General features: G+C 40.2%; 2 protein-coding genes and 1 long non-coding RNA gene across 4 annotated transcripts in view; 1 reads left to right on the top strand and 2 right to left on the bottom strand.

The window, feature by feature from the left end:
* Positions 1-4,198: 4,198 nt before the first annotated feature.
* Positions 4,199-11,768, bottom strand: ro60 (Ro60, Y RNA binding protein). Its single transcript, XM_042111736.1, has 9 exons — positions 11,530-11,768; positions 9,918-10,496; positions 9,482-9,702; positions 8,962-9,108; positions 8,610-8,747; positions 7,889-8,005; positions 7,452-7,568; positions 5,182-5,328; positions 4,199-4,585 (listed from the first exon to the last, which is right to left on the bottom strand). The coding sequence occupies exons 2-9, from the start codon at positions 10,483-10,485 to the stop codon at positions 4,433-4,435; spliced, it is 1,608 nt and encodes a 535-aa protein (XP_041967670.1). The 5' UTR covers positions 10,486-10,496; positions 11,530-11,768; the 3' UTR covers positions 4,199-4,432.
* Positions 11,688-15,006, top strand: part of LOC121677465 — a 25,079-nt gene continuing 21,760 nt past the window's right edge. For both annotated transcript variants that reach the window (XR_006020975.1, XR_006020974.1), the window contains exon 1: positions 11,688-12,210. This is a non-coding gene — a long non-coding RNA (uncharacterized LOC121677465). The remainder of the gene's footprint in view (positions 12,211-15,006) is intronic.
* The window catches only part of LOC121677401 (regulator of G-protein signaling 2-like), a 2,854-nt gene continuing 1,317 nt past the window's right edge, over positions 13,470-15,006 (bottom strand). Inside the window, exon 5 of the mRNA XM_042056096.1 lies at positions 13,470-14,430. Within this exon, the coding sequence (XP_041912030.1) occupies positions 14,224-14,430 (207 nt within the window). The 3' untranslated portion in view covers positions 13,470-14,223. The remainder of the gene's footprint in view (positions 14,431-15,006) is intronic.

Below are 15,006 nucleotides of genomic sequence, written 5' to 3'. Positions count from 1 at the left end.
TTATTGATCCCCAGGGGAAATTCAAGAAATTCCTGTTTTTATTCTTTATGTAAAGTGAGTGTTGTACTTTGAGAGCAAAGATTAACCGGAGTCAAATTCCTTGTTTGTTTGTATGCAAACCTGGCCAATTATGATTCTGAAGTAAAACATATAACTGAGTAAATAAATTGGTTAGAATAAAGAGGCCTAGGCTTATAAGGGCCCTGTGAGTGTTGGAATAGGGGAAGTGAAGGTAATTACCCAAATAAAACTAATCAAAAGGATACCTGACACCACTGCACCAAGAAGCCTAGCCTAACACAATCATCTGCCCTTTTAAGCAGTTCCCGAGTAATCCGGTTTTGAAATCGAACACATTTCTACATGGTCTTCAATTTTGGGCCGAAATTATAATGCATTCTAATGTAAACTAATTTTGTAAATTGCTTAGCCATATAGAGTAGCATATCCCACTATCATGGTTCTTATTGCCAGATTCCAGACAACCCCACTTACACAGATATGAATAGGCCTATTTCTACTGGCATGCTTCATAGTGACATTGATGCAAACATGATGAGACACAATTGATTTATCTTGATATAAAGCCTGACATAAGTCAAATGCAAATATTACATCATACTTCCAAATATGGGTAGCCTAGACTGTCCTGAAAAAGTAAGATATAGGCTAGCATTACAATGACCAAGATAACAAGCTTATATAAGATTAACTATAGCTGAACAACACAGGTGACCACTCCTGCATAATTTCATGGAGTGCTAAAATTTGTTTATTATATTTTTATTTATTATAAATATTTTTGACCAACTGAAACTCATCAAATATGCTTTGTGGTTGTGAACTTATTGCAGTATCATCATAACTATCCCACCTGTGTGTGCATGGTTAACATTCTAAAGTGCAAATTAGTTTAGGCCACAGCACAAATATTTCCATCCAGCACCCCCCCCCCCAGCTTTGAGATAAGTGTCTGTGTAGTATTGTTTAACATCTCTATTGTGCTGTATCCCTTTGGTTGTGAAGCCTTTGGTTTAAACTCATAGGGGCCTTCCAAATTCAACCCAACATGCAGAAAAAGCAGCCTAGAATTCAAAACTGCTAATTATGTTATTCAAGTAGGGAAGAACAACATGTTTATAAGGGTCCCTTGTGATGTTACAAGGAATTAAGGATTCTGTGTATTATGACTGTATCATTTAAACAAATAAGTAGCGAGTTCTTATACATGACAATAGCATGTATTATTACATAACTTACACTAAAGATATGTATGATTTTATAATCCCTTTACATAATTATTTTCAGCAGCATCGTTTCCATCCAGCATCCCATCTTCATCCTGACAGTTAAACCAAATTAATCAGAGATGACAAACCACAGACCACACATGTGTAGCAGTACCATCTGCACAGAGTGTTGATAAAAGTTGAAAAAGAAAATGCCATTGATAATCAGTGTAAGGTTACCTCAATGCGTGGCTTTTTTGCATCTGATGAATCTTCATCCGCTGCTCTTCTGACTGTTTATGAATGAGAGGGTGCCAAATTACTCTCTCTCTCTCTCAAATTATTATTTGGAGTGGCTTAATATGATGAGTGTAGGAACATGGAGGCATAATCAAAAGAAATCACAAGGGTGAATATTCAACAAACCTTGGGTTTGTCCCTGCAACCCAAGTTCAATGGGCACGTTTCTGTCGATACTTGCTGATGTAGCTAGAGCAAAGAAAAACATAACACAATGTTGAAAAGCCTGAAGTAATTTAGGCAATTAGATAAGCAAGCATGCTTTTTTTGTTGCATTTTTTTGTTGCAACGCAAATATCGGCCGGCCGATATATCGGTCGATCCCTAGTTCAGAACTGCACAAATGTTGACTATTACAGCCCCTGAATGCATGCTGAGTTTTGTGGAATTAATGGATGTTCTGATTGCAGGCATTTAAACTGTAGGTAAACTGCAATGCAGGCTGCTGCAGCTCAATTTTACTCAAGTATAGGAACATTTGAATAATGACCTGTTCTGTATGCGATGCTGGCCCAAAGAATTAAAGATCTCAACCTGTGTACCAAAAATAAATACCACAAAAGAGCCCCAGAATAGAACACGTTTAGTATAAACAACATTTATTTGTTCAATATTTAAAGATGTATAAAGCAGTGTGTATTAAGTCTAAGGAACACAAATATTACAAAGGTACATTCAGGTTTATGTTACATCAAAAAATGTAGTGAGTTCCTAATAGCATAGCTTAAATTAGTTACATAACTACCCTTATTACACTACAATTAGTAGCCTAATGTTTTCATAATTATTTTACAGAATCAGCTTTTCTAGCAGCGTTAGTGTCAACAGACAAAAAATACCTTGATTGTGACCTTCGGAAGCACAACACAACAATGAAGAAATATGCATGTGAAATACATGAACGGCTAAGTGTACAACAGCATTTCTAAGTATATATCCTATGACTTACAAAATAAAGAGCTTATTTGAAGACAAAGTCAAAGGTCAGCTACAAAAGATTCTGCTACTTTCTCTGCATGTTCTCCTTATTGTATTTGCCATAATACAACACTGAATTGCTTGCTATTTGATGAAACCAGTACATGGTTAAGTGCACCTTATGACTTTTTCTATAGTTTTGGGATCCAATAGAAACAACAAATGTGTTGTAAACATGTCATCAGGGTGTATCACGTCAAGAACTTAGCCTCTTTTCCAATAAAAATGTATTACATCAGTGTATTACAATATTACATGCACTGTATTCACCGAAACCAGGGGTCAATAGACATTAACATTGTTTTGTAAGATTGGGCAAAAGACCAAACGTTAAGTGTTTAAAGGCCATCATTAAAGGAGAACTTGGGGCCCTATTGATAGATGTCTTTAAAAGGTGCTCTAAGCGATGCCATACGTTTTTTAGGCTAAAACATTTTATGTCACTTACTGCAAACATCACCTAACCATCCACTAGCTGTCTGTGTCCTGAATACACTGTAAAAAAATGCCATCTGTGGACAGCCCGGTCTCCAAAAACGGCAACAAAAACAACCTGGGCAAACCTAGCCCATAAAAACATAACAAACTGTTCCAGCAAATCACAGACGAGATGCACGTTTAGGAGAGTTTCAATTGCACGGGAGCAGCACTGGGGGGAGGGGGAGGAAGTAGCGAGCTAGCTCTCTGTTTTGTTTGAAAGACAACAGAAGTGACGTTACCCAGTATCACTTAGAGCACCTTTAATATTTTGTAATATTTGGCAAAAGACCAAAAGCTAAGTGTTTAAAGGCCAGCATTAAAGGAGAACCTGGGGCCCTATTGATAGATGTCTTTAAGTACTTTCATTAGGGAGAAAAAGCAAAAACATGTTCAGCATTAAACTAGCTAGCCTGCTAATACCAGTAATGCGTTCTTGGGAGCTTCTGGCTATCATAGTAAACTTCTTTTCCCACTACTGACAAGGTTCATTACAACTGTCAGCCAACATGGACAGGATTCCTACAGATACACCTCTGCCTGTTAACCCCGGTAAAAGTAAATGTATAATATATATTAATCTTTTGAGTAAGCCCGAAGCCCCCATATTCGGTTTACGTTGTTGTCGTTTAGTACCTAAAGACATCCAACAAGAGGGCTCAGGTAGAAAATGGCAACATCCAATATCATACCATATTTCCATTCAGTCTTTCAAACTCTAGGTTCTAGGGCTTCAATAACATTGTGTTACCTCATAAAAAGACTGGGAATACAAAAATGTGTGAAAGTGTGTGGTATACCGTATCATCTGTCAACCTGTGAAATTCACATCTTGGATGTCAAATCCTGTTTTTAAAATATATATTGAAACTCATCCAGCCGGCTGGATGACAAAATATAACCTAAATAAAATGTAACTTTTTGACAAGTGAGAGACATCATTGGGCAGTTAAAGGTGCCATGTGTAATGTCCGCCAAAAAATCAATTCATACTCCACATTCCATAAAAGATGGGGCAGTATACCTCCAGAAAGTGAGTTGGTCTATCCTAGAGTAACAACCGAGACACGTGTATTGCAGTTTGGCTGGCGGTTATGTTGCCTGCATACCGCCTCCCATGGCCGAAACTGGTATTATGACACCTGTCGGGCTGTGGCTAGTAATTTAGCATGCTAATTTAGGTTGATCTCTCTGCAGCACTATACCTTGTCATTTTTTTAATGACATCATCGCCCTTATTTCTTCTCATTCTTTTGATGCGTGTAGCTCATTTTTTGGATATTTTTACCTCAATTCTTACACATGGCACCTTTAAGGGTTTCTTTGTTAAGTCCATGGAGGTTGTGCTTTGTTGGGCACATCAGTCCAGTGTGACAACAGTTCACTTCAAGTTCCTTTCTGCAGGAGTCTGTTCTCAGGGTCATAGCGATGTCCAGACAACAGTCCTCTCATATGAGATCCAGAACAAAGTTATGGATGATGTCCACAGCTCTGGAGTCAAAGCCACAGATGTCCAGCATGCCTCGGTCGTCAGGGTCAGCCACCGAGAGACCCGTGGTCGTCAGTCCACACACAACTAACTTTGAATTGAGGCCCATTTTCTGGAGACGACAAAAAAAGTAGTTCAGTCAATGGTACACTGGAACATATTTCCGGTGTGATTATTGGACCAGATGCTTAGCTACAGTGTGTGTGTGTGTGTGTGTGTATGTGTATGTGTTTGAGAGAGTGACTGTGGGTGTGGGTGAGTGTGTATGTGTATGTGTTTGAGAGAGTGACTGTGGGTGTGGGTGAGTGTATGTGAATGAGGACAGAAGGAAAACATATACACACACACACACACACACACACACACACACACACACACACACACACACACACACACACACACACACACACACACACACACACACACACACACAGGATCCGCCAATCTAACTCAGGAAATACACTGTCTTTGAAAATTTCTAATTTATATCAGACAATAACAGGGAGGAATGAATTGGAGGACCTGTAGGCTTGGGTGTCAAGATCATTAAATCTTTTTCAGGTATAGAAAATATCTAGTCAGACTGGAGGTCGTCTGGTCAAAGAGCAATGACACATCACCAGTTCAAATAACTCCATAAATTCTTACCATTCACAGCTATACATGGCAAATGATTAGTGAAGTGAACTCCACTACATAGGGACTTACCTGTCTGTACATTTTGAGTGCTTCTGCCGGGTTGGCCTTTCCAAACCAGGTCTCATTGTTGGTAAAGATGAGGAAGACGTCCACAGGCCTCTCACTCTCTGAGGCCCAGAGGATGGGCAGGGCACAGTCTGTGCTGCCATCAGGGATCTGAACACCCAACACAACTCTGGGTCAGTGGAATAATTTTACATCTACAGTATATTCTATACGTTGACCTGCAGCAAAGGAAGTTGACATTTCACTGTTAGGGTTACCCAAGGCACACAACCTGTACAAGAGCAACCTTTATCTTAAAAACTACATCACTGCTGAATACAAGACGTTTATTAAAGGCTTCATATAGCCTGGGTGTTCCCATGCTGCCTTGAGCGCGATTTGATTCACGCTGCTAAGGCAGCCTGGAGACCATGGAGCAAATTTTCGCCTGAGATAGGGAACCAATCACAGAACAGGGGGGAAAGCAAGACGATGATGAGCTATGCACAGACGCATTTGATAGACATCCGTGGCACCCAATAAACGGATCTGGGCATTTTTTTCAAATACGAGAAAATGAACGTTTGGTTCCCAGACCACGTCTCATTGAGAAGTGGTGGCGCTAGCCAAGCTAGGCTTCATACCCATCCTGTTACACTATGGTCTGAGAGAAAGTGGAATAGAACATTATGTCCAATATTCCAATATATGGTTGAATGTTCTGCATTATGTCCAATATTCCAATATGTGGTATAATGTTCTGCATTTCTCATTAGTGGGTCACTTTGATACTAAAAGTATGATTGTATGTAATGACTGTATGATATCTGTACTGTCCCTGTGTATATCTTTGTGTGACTATGTATTTAGAGATAAGCGGGAATATTATGACTTTGCAGTGTTTCACTGTTCTGCATGGCTGCATCAGTAGCCATCTGCTCCGGATTGCCAGGTTGCCACTAATCAGAGTGTGATTCAGCGTAGTCCACGTGAAATGGGATGACTAACGGCATCTCCCGTCAGCCTGGAAGGATACTTAAACCCTAACTATTTCCTTGTCTAGTTAGAGCAGCTGATGGATCTTTAGGTGAAGCCATGCTGTCTCTCCTTTGATGCGCATCATTGTAAATAAACTCTGTTCCTGATTTATCATACTATTGGTCTGACTGGGTTTCTATTAAATCTATGGTATCAAAATTACCATCAGGTCAAAATGAGAAATATGTCCAGAAGCAGACTTGGTAATCAGCAAATGTTTAAGCACACTCTTGGTGTAGGCCTATGTTAAATATTACTTCGCTTTAACCCTCTCTGGTATGACTAGCAAAAGCCAGAATGTTAAACTAAACTAGCTTACGGAAGCTAGCAGGCTAACGGTAGACAGGCGGCACATACTGTATATCAGACCAGACGCCATCAATGGTTACAACAATGCTATAATCAGATAGTACAGTGTTTATTTCGACAAATTTTGACAAATCCAAGCAAAAAAAAGTGAAAAAAAAAAAATCACATTTCAACAGATTCGGCAGCCATTACCGTTGTCATCTTTGTTTACTTTTCACAGCTGTTTCTGATGTTGCGGTAAAGGATTATGGGTAGTAGGGAGCATGGAGGATGCATCGATGAAGCCTTCAAAAACTACTGTTATTCAGGTAATTCTAAGATATCTTAAAAGGCAGCAGTTTTTTCCATTTTGAACAGAGCCACTCCTCCGAAATGGAAAAGCTGCTATGCTACAGGAATTCGGAGATAAGTATAAGTATACTCTTTTGATCCCGTGATGGAAATTTGGTCTCTGCATTTATCCCAATCCGTGAATAAGTGAAACACACACAGCACACAGTGTACACACAGTGAGGTGAAGCACACACTAACCCGGAGCAGTGAGCTGCCTGCTACAGTGGCGCTCAGGGAGCAGTGAGGGGTTAGGTGCCTTGCTCAAGGGCACTTCAGCTGTGGATATGGGCATGAGAGAGCAGTGCTCAAACACTTCCCCCGCCCACATTTTTCCTACTGGGTCAGGGATCAAACCGGCAACCCTTCGGTTACAAGCCCGAAGCCCTAACCAGTAGGTCACGGCTGCCCCACACAGATCTCTTTCAACGGACTGCTGTCTGTGCATTCCCTTTATATTGTATCAGAGTTATGTTCATACTTTGTAGCAAAAGATGCATATTTAGTTTGTTTGTCGCTTCTCAACTGTAAGGGGACCCCGAGAGCTAATCTTCTTTAGTGCTTATTTAACATTAGGGCATCAAGTCAGCAACATTTTTAAAATCACATGTTTGTACCTTCACCAGTTCTGCTGTAACTTGCATAACAGACATCTCAGCAGAGAGGTGGATTGGGGTGACATTTCCCTCAGAGAACACCAGCACCTGAGCATCCTTCTCCGTCTGCGTAATGACCTTGAACAAAAAGTATGACTTGCATCACAACCCCTGAAATTACAGCCATACTTTCAAGAATTACAAAACATTTGATCAACTGTTGTTTTTAAATTATATTCTGAGAAGCAGCAGCTGGTTTGTTAAGAAAACAGACACATTGTCAAGCCATTATATGTTCTTCACCTTAGCATTTGAGAGAGTTAAAGCATTCAAGACACTGAAATTCTTCCTCGCTCTCAACATACATTCGCAGCCAGTGATACCACAATGTAGGCATCTGAAAAATGTATACCAGAGCCATGGGTTGCTAGGAGAACCCGGGCTTTGTGAATGCTCACCATGCTCATGACGGCAGCTGCCGTGGCAGCACTGATGGAGCTCCCCAGCGCAGTGCTGCTCAGCGAAGCACTCACGTCCACACTGACCACAAACCTCTTACCTGTGGCCTCCACATTCTGTGTGTGTGTGTGTGTGTGGGGGGGGGGGGGGGCATTAACAGGAGACAGATGTTTGTAAACAGTCATTCTTAACTGACGACAGAACACATTCTCATTTCAGGGTAAAACACATGTTTTAGTTTTGCTATGGATATATAGTTGGAACACAGCTTAAAATAAGCTAACTAAACCTCTGCAGGTCATTCAAACTGTTTCAAATATGCATGTTAAAAGACATTTGTGCAGTGACTCTAGGTTGTATTTTTATATGACTGAACCACATTGTATTTATACTAGGTAGTGTCATACATCCCAAGTTAACAAGATAGAGAGGATTATTTCACACGTAAAATGCAAATCCACTTATCCAAACTGACAACCAACCCCATATGGTGTCCCTCCTTCCACACATGCTAATGATGCACATGGTATCAGCCACTACCGAATGAGAGCCAATGAAAGACAACTGAGATCTCATGACACATTACAAATCCCATATCCCCTATTCACAGATACACTGACACTATTATCATTTATGGCTTAAGTTATACCCTCAGAGGCATCTTGATATCAGTAGTTGTAAATATGTGCTGTGTTTACATGTTCCAGAAATCAGACTGACCTTAAAGCACTGGAAAAAGGCAAAGTCCAGAGCTTGGATGATGTGTGCATCTGGCTCCCATTTCAGTTTACTTCTGTTGCCGTGGCCCCTCTTGTAGTTCTCTGTTGCCAGCAAGATGCTGAATGGATGCAACTTTGACTGAAAGACGTTGGAATTTAAAATGAATGATGCAAGCTAAATTACACAGAGATCAGGTACATCAGTTTACTGGAAAAAAGGTCACTTCATATTTCATACTGAAATTAGTACAGTTAATGATTTTCAAATCACATATTACTTTCTTCAAGTAGCTTTTCTATTTGAAAAAAATGACTCTAAACTAAATTCTAGGTAATCAATGTGCAGCCGTTACCTTTTTCAGAGCAGTGTCATTCTGAATCCTCTCACAAACAGCTGCAACATCAGCACTTCCTGGGGCAAAAACCTTGTCAGCAGTCATCTTGCCCAAATGTCGGAGCAATGCAGCCAGTGGCATGTCTTTTAAGAAAGCTCTCCATACCTACAACCAAGCAAGACTGTATGTATTTGTCAAGACAACTGAGAAAGTACATCATACCAGATTATCCTTTACACATATAAATGTACTTCTTATGCTGCCTCTAAAAATGACCATTAGACCAAACTATAATATACATTAGTTTGATTTTAAACTCATATTGTTGAAAGAATTATGGGACCTATGGTCACATGAAAATCTAAGGCAGACTGTAATACCACTGTAACAAATACGTTCACCATATACAATTTATACCATACACAATTTAAACTTTCAATTGTATGCCGTGCAGTAAGAGCCGGTCCAAGTAACTACAAAACACTACAATTCAGTTCCCAAACACACAGATCAGCCATAGATCATTCAAGTGGCAGACCTCTTTGGACTTGAGATGATTTGTGAGGATTTGTTCCCTCTCCAGCCTGTGCTCCTCAATCAGATGGATCACCTCCATCTCGTCATTCGAGTGCTTGGTCTTCTCCACGGCCTCTAGGTATGTCAGGACTTTGACAACATCCTCAGAGTTTTCTTTGTCAGCGTACGCAACCTGAACCTCTTTCCACCCTTTCGTTATGTACTTATTAATCAGCGCAATAGCTGTAAAATACAATATTATTTGCACTATGAAGAACATTTGTTATTGATTTTTGTTATGAACACATACATTCATTTCAACCTCTATTTTACCACACACTTGTAATGGCAGTCATCATTTCACATGTGTGGATGATCCCTAAATCGTTAATCTATTTTCAATTCAAAGTCAGGATACTTTTTCATAAAACACCAACAATTCTTGCTCATCTACTCACCTTCATTGGCTGGCTTCATATGTGAAAGTCTAAGAAGGTCCTGGTGTGACCAGCCTGCCCTGTGTTTGCACTTGGTCACAGCCTGAGCAAGAACTATGGGGTCCTGGCTGTTGTACCAATCAGCAACAGCTTTGCGCAGGCCGCGACCCCACATACCACACTTCATTCCGTCCTTCAATTCCTTCTTAAATTGAATAAATGCAAACAACTGGCTTGGGAGGTGACATAGGTCCTTCAAGGCCCGAAATGCCGCCTGCTTGGTCTTTGGATCCGAATGCTGTGAACAGACGGCCAAGGCGAACAGTGCAGGGTTCGAGCGGACGGCTCGTCCGTCCTGTCCAAACCTGCGGATTTCCTCCACCACATCGCAGCCTTTGCCATTCTCCAAGAGCTGGATCAAAGTCAACACGCTTTCCATGCCGAGTGATGGCTCCTTGGTGTTGTAAGTAGGTCCTTCTGACCCATAACACAGAAACCGGCGAAGACGGCAAAGGTCCATAGCACCCATGAGAGGGTCATCGACGGCCCCAGGCTGACCTCCTTCAGTAGTGCACTCCGTAGAATCCATGAATCTGCAAACTGCAGAAACAACATGACAGAAATATGTCTGCATCAATAGGTAACTGAGCCTGTCATCATAGTTGTGTCTGTCATGTCCAAAACCATGGCAATTTCTTAAATTCACTGGTCATAGAATACAATTGAGCTGGAGCACTCCAAAGAAGTACCAACTTGCATCGAAACGGTTTGCCACATAGTTAACTTAAGCCAAGTCAAACAGACAGTGTTACAGCTTCACAGATTGCAATAATATTCTGAACCATGGCCAAAATAAGGCTAACGGTCTTAACACTATAGATACGCCTGGGACCGCCAACGAGTGAAGATACCTGTTGGAGTAGTGATGGATGCTGCTGACCAAATTGCAGTATTGTTGACCATAACTGTCAGTTGTTGTCCAGCCATATCGTGGCTAACGTTAAAGTTAGCATTAAACTCCAACCAGCTGACATGGCTGGCATGCATTACTCTGATAGCTACGCTAACAAGCTAAAGCGATTAAATGCCTCCATCAGCTGAATCCAAAGCGTTGAATTATTATACAATGGACAGTATATAGTCTGAACACCATCTTATATTAGTTAAATTAACAGTCTTTCGAGATGGTGAAATGTCAGCGTCATAATTTGTAAGCCACGGGACAACAACTACAATACCAGCGAGCTAGATATACTAACGTTAGGCTGCTACCATGGGGATGGATGCAGCGACCTCCCATCCTCAGTCCAGCCATAACTTTAACGTTAGTTTTTCATTCTGATCAGTTCATTTCAGATACGCAATGCTGAAGTGATTCTTCAGAAATGTCAATGCAGTAGATTGCGACAGAGAACCGAAAACTGCATTAGCTTATGTTAAACTACAGATTTAACCATATCGGCAGCTCGAGATGTATTTAGCTTGAAGCTAGCTGGCTAGCGAGTGTGAATGCTTGTGCAGTAGACTGGTTGAGTCAGACATTCCTTGCAGTCTAGGATGCTGACTATTAAACCAGTTAATTGTAACTTTACACGTCCCTGAGTAGTAGCACTACACATTTTGCAGTACTTACCACAATCCGTAGATTCAAATACTTAGTTAGCCTCAGCCTCACGTCCAAAAAAGGCCTTCCTCCCTCCCTAGGATCCGTTTGTTGGACCGTGACAAGCAAGATGTGGCCGAAGTGGTTGCTGGGAGAGACAGCTGTGTTTTCCTCTCTCACCACGGTGGTCACTGGTCAGGGCTACGGGTTCAATCAGGTTCGACCATAGACTATATAGAACTCTATATAATACAGTCTATGGGTTCGACATGTTAGACGCCTCGTACTACATTTTTCGATACAATGAATGGAAAACGTGTTTCTAAGGTAACTAATACACGCTCACTTGAAATGTGGCTGGTCAAAATGAGGTCAACAGGGCAATCAATGTTCGGAGTTGGCCGCCAGGTAGCCTAAAGTAGGCTTAGGTCTAATTAAACGCTCTATTCAGGTTTTTAAGAGATTGGCTGGCAATTTAAATGTAAATATCTCTACTCTGTTACTAATAATATAACTTAAAATAATATAAACTGAAAATAATTGCCTGTTAAATACAGTTGGCTACCTCCAACTCTCAATATCTCGTGCTCGTCCAGGAGCCTAGGCCCTGCCTATCCTGACTGTTCGTTTATAAAGTAGGCCTAGCCTAGCCAGCCATGTGCAGTGTTTGAGAGGTGGACGGGACGAGCCTAGCCTACACAATTCCTTTACGTAAGTAGATACACCTTGTCAAATATTAGGCCTACTTCAAGTTGCTAAGTCAGAATTTTACTTGACTTAAAGTACAGAAGTACTTGCTTTTTAAAAATACAAGTATTCAGAAGTAGGGCTACAATTATTTTTCCTTTTTTAATGTATTTGTAATGATAGGGTAATGTTTATTTGGTCATTAGCTACATCCTTTCATAGGACCAGATCTAGTTCCTTACAACAATATTTGACCTATTTTTTTATAGCTTTGCAACTCAAATAGATGCAATAATATAATTTAAATAATTATTCATTCTCTGTTCACAAATCTAAAACATTTTAATTGCCGAATAGGCCCTACTTATCGTTTAATGATGTAGGCTAGGTGAAAGATCTAGCTATGTTGTGAATGTCAGGTGATTGTCTTATTTCATTCCAATTTCACAATGGATCATGGAGGATAGCCTGGTTAACACCAGACCATTTCTCAAATCTCAATTGCTAACAGGTTCGTCTAGGGTCTCCCAGGTTACATGGAGGATGTTCTGATGAAGAATCTGTTGTCAACGTCAAAATCAAAGTGAACTTTATTGTCAGTCTACCATGCAACAAGCTGTTGCACAGTGGACAGAAATTATGTTTCTCAACCTTTGAAGAATCTGTTGTCACCATCATTACCTCAGCCAATTCAGCCAAGATGAACTTCGTGATGGTCTATCACATTATTGAATTTAAAGAATCAAATGTGGTTAAAAGTAACAAGTAGGAATGCTCATATTTCAATAGTGTAGTCAGTACAATATTTGTCTTTCAAGCATTGTGGAGTAAAAGTCACAAGTTTCCAAAAATATTAATACTCAAGTATAGTACAGATACTCAAAAATCATGCGCAAGTACAGTAATCAAATAAATGTACTTAGTTACTGTCCACCCCTTGTTACATGCATGTTGTTGGAACCAACTGTAGTGTTATTGATTTTTCCAAATGGAAACAAGACAGTGAGATCATGGCTGGTGTGAAGATGCTGACTACATCTTCCCTGTTTTAGGACACTGTTTTTAATTCAATGCACTTTTGCACATGTTCTTGTGTGCATGTTAGCTGACTAACTGTCTGCAGGTGTTTGTGTAAATTTGTTAATTGGGCGACACCCACTCTGGTGCCTTACAAAAGGTCCAGGATTTTGGTGTGTGGAGGCAGACTGATGTAATGTGCAAATTGTATATGTAACAGCCATTTTAAAACAGTTTGTTAAAAAAAAGACTGTTTTCTACAAACATAGCTGGACAGTGTTTAATCTTTTAAAAATGCAAGATGAAGGTCCATATTTTTCACAGCTGGCTCATGTAGACATAGCCCTACTGTTAATTTAAAATGGTTTAATTAGGCACATCATCCTCCTGTGGGGGCACCAGCCTCCCCTTATTTGGCCCAACATTGGAGAATGTACAGTTGCCAGACGCCTGAACAGTAGTAGGAAAGGTGGCGAGGTACCAAAAGAGCCACTAGATGGCCCAACTAGCCTGGGTTTAGACGACAACCTTGGCTCCAAATCTTTCCTTGTGTGAGAGAAACTTGTTGGTTGGGCTGTCTTTGAAAGTTGCATGCATTCAAGCCAATTTGTTCACAGGTATTACATTTATATATATACCGGTAGGCTACATATAAATATCATGTGTGTAAACTGACAGGAATGAACATTGAACGCATACTCAAACAAGACAGAATAGACACAATTAATAAAACAGATCAAACACTTTCAGTCAATAAAATAGAGATCAATGCAGACCATCTGTACATTGCAATAAAAACACTGTCATGTCCGACATGCCAGAGATGTCAGTTGTTTAGTGGAAGCTGTGCAGCTGCTGTACTATCCATAAGGGTCATGATTATGCTCTTGGGAACAAGCATGACTTTCTCTCAACACATGCTTGTCAAATTAAATATGACTGACATAATAATAGCACTGGGGAGTGTATCTCTTAATTTCTTTGTGGCAACTGACACTACCATGGCACATTGTCTCTCACTCAATGCAGAATTCTCCTGCGATTCTTTTTGGTTCTTGTGCATGCTGTGGTGCGTAGGTCTTTGTAAAAGTCTGACTGGATGAAACGAGGGTAATTGCCACTCTCCATTAAGTGATATACTTTCCTCTGTGCCACAACAAAACAGGAGGTGGTAGGATGCTGGAGGCTCTGTGTGATGCAGTCTCTTGTGTGAAAATCCAAATTAATCTGAAATGAGAACATATGTTTTATATTCCACTAGGTTGTGGTTGTGTTGAGGCTTGAAGTTTTACATCATGCAAATTGAAACCCAGAAATAGTGAAATCAACTGTACACAAATGAGGACCAGTATGGAAGATCTGACGTGGACCAAAGGGTTATTACATTTTTGACATTATTTGTTTTTGAAGTAGAAAGGTGATTAAACAAGACTACATTGTGTATCAAAATACAGTATCCAAATTATGATTAGGTTTCATTACAGGAATAGCTCTGGAAGGGTTAGTAGCCTACATTTTATCAAATGTGAATATGCCACCTGACCTGTATCTTCTAAGATCAGTTGCAAACAAGACAGAAACAACTTAAGGATTGTGTGGGCTTAAAGTTGCTTTTGCCAAAGTCAATTAAGTGTGTTCCTCTTACTGTCATTTGTCTGTGTGTGCTAAAAATACCTCTATAACAAATAAGGTGTACACAAGGATCTTGATTCTCAGCAAAGATGGGAGGGGTATTATTCGATTGACTATTGAACTAAAAAATCAGCAACCTTTTGCAGATTGTGCAGATACTGTACCATATAT

Source organism: Alosa sapidissima, chromosome 1 (genome assembly GCF_018492685.1).
Source record: "Alosa sapidissima isolate fAloSap1 chromosome 1, fAloSap1.pri, whole genome shotgun sequence".
NCBI classification, from domain to species: Eukaryota; Metazoa; Chordata; class Actinopteri; order Clupeiformes; family Clupeidae; genus Alosa; species Alosa sapidissima.
The sequence above is the reverse complement of the archived record's forward strand: the minus strand, read 5'-3'. Positions and strand labels throughout refer to the sequence as shown.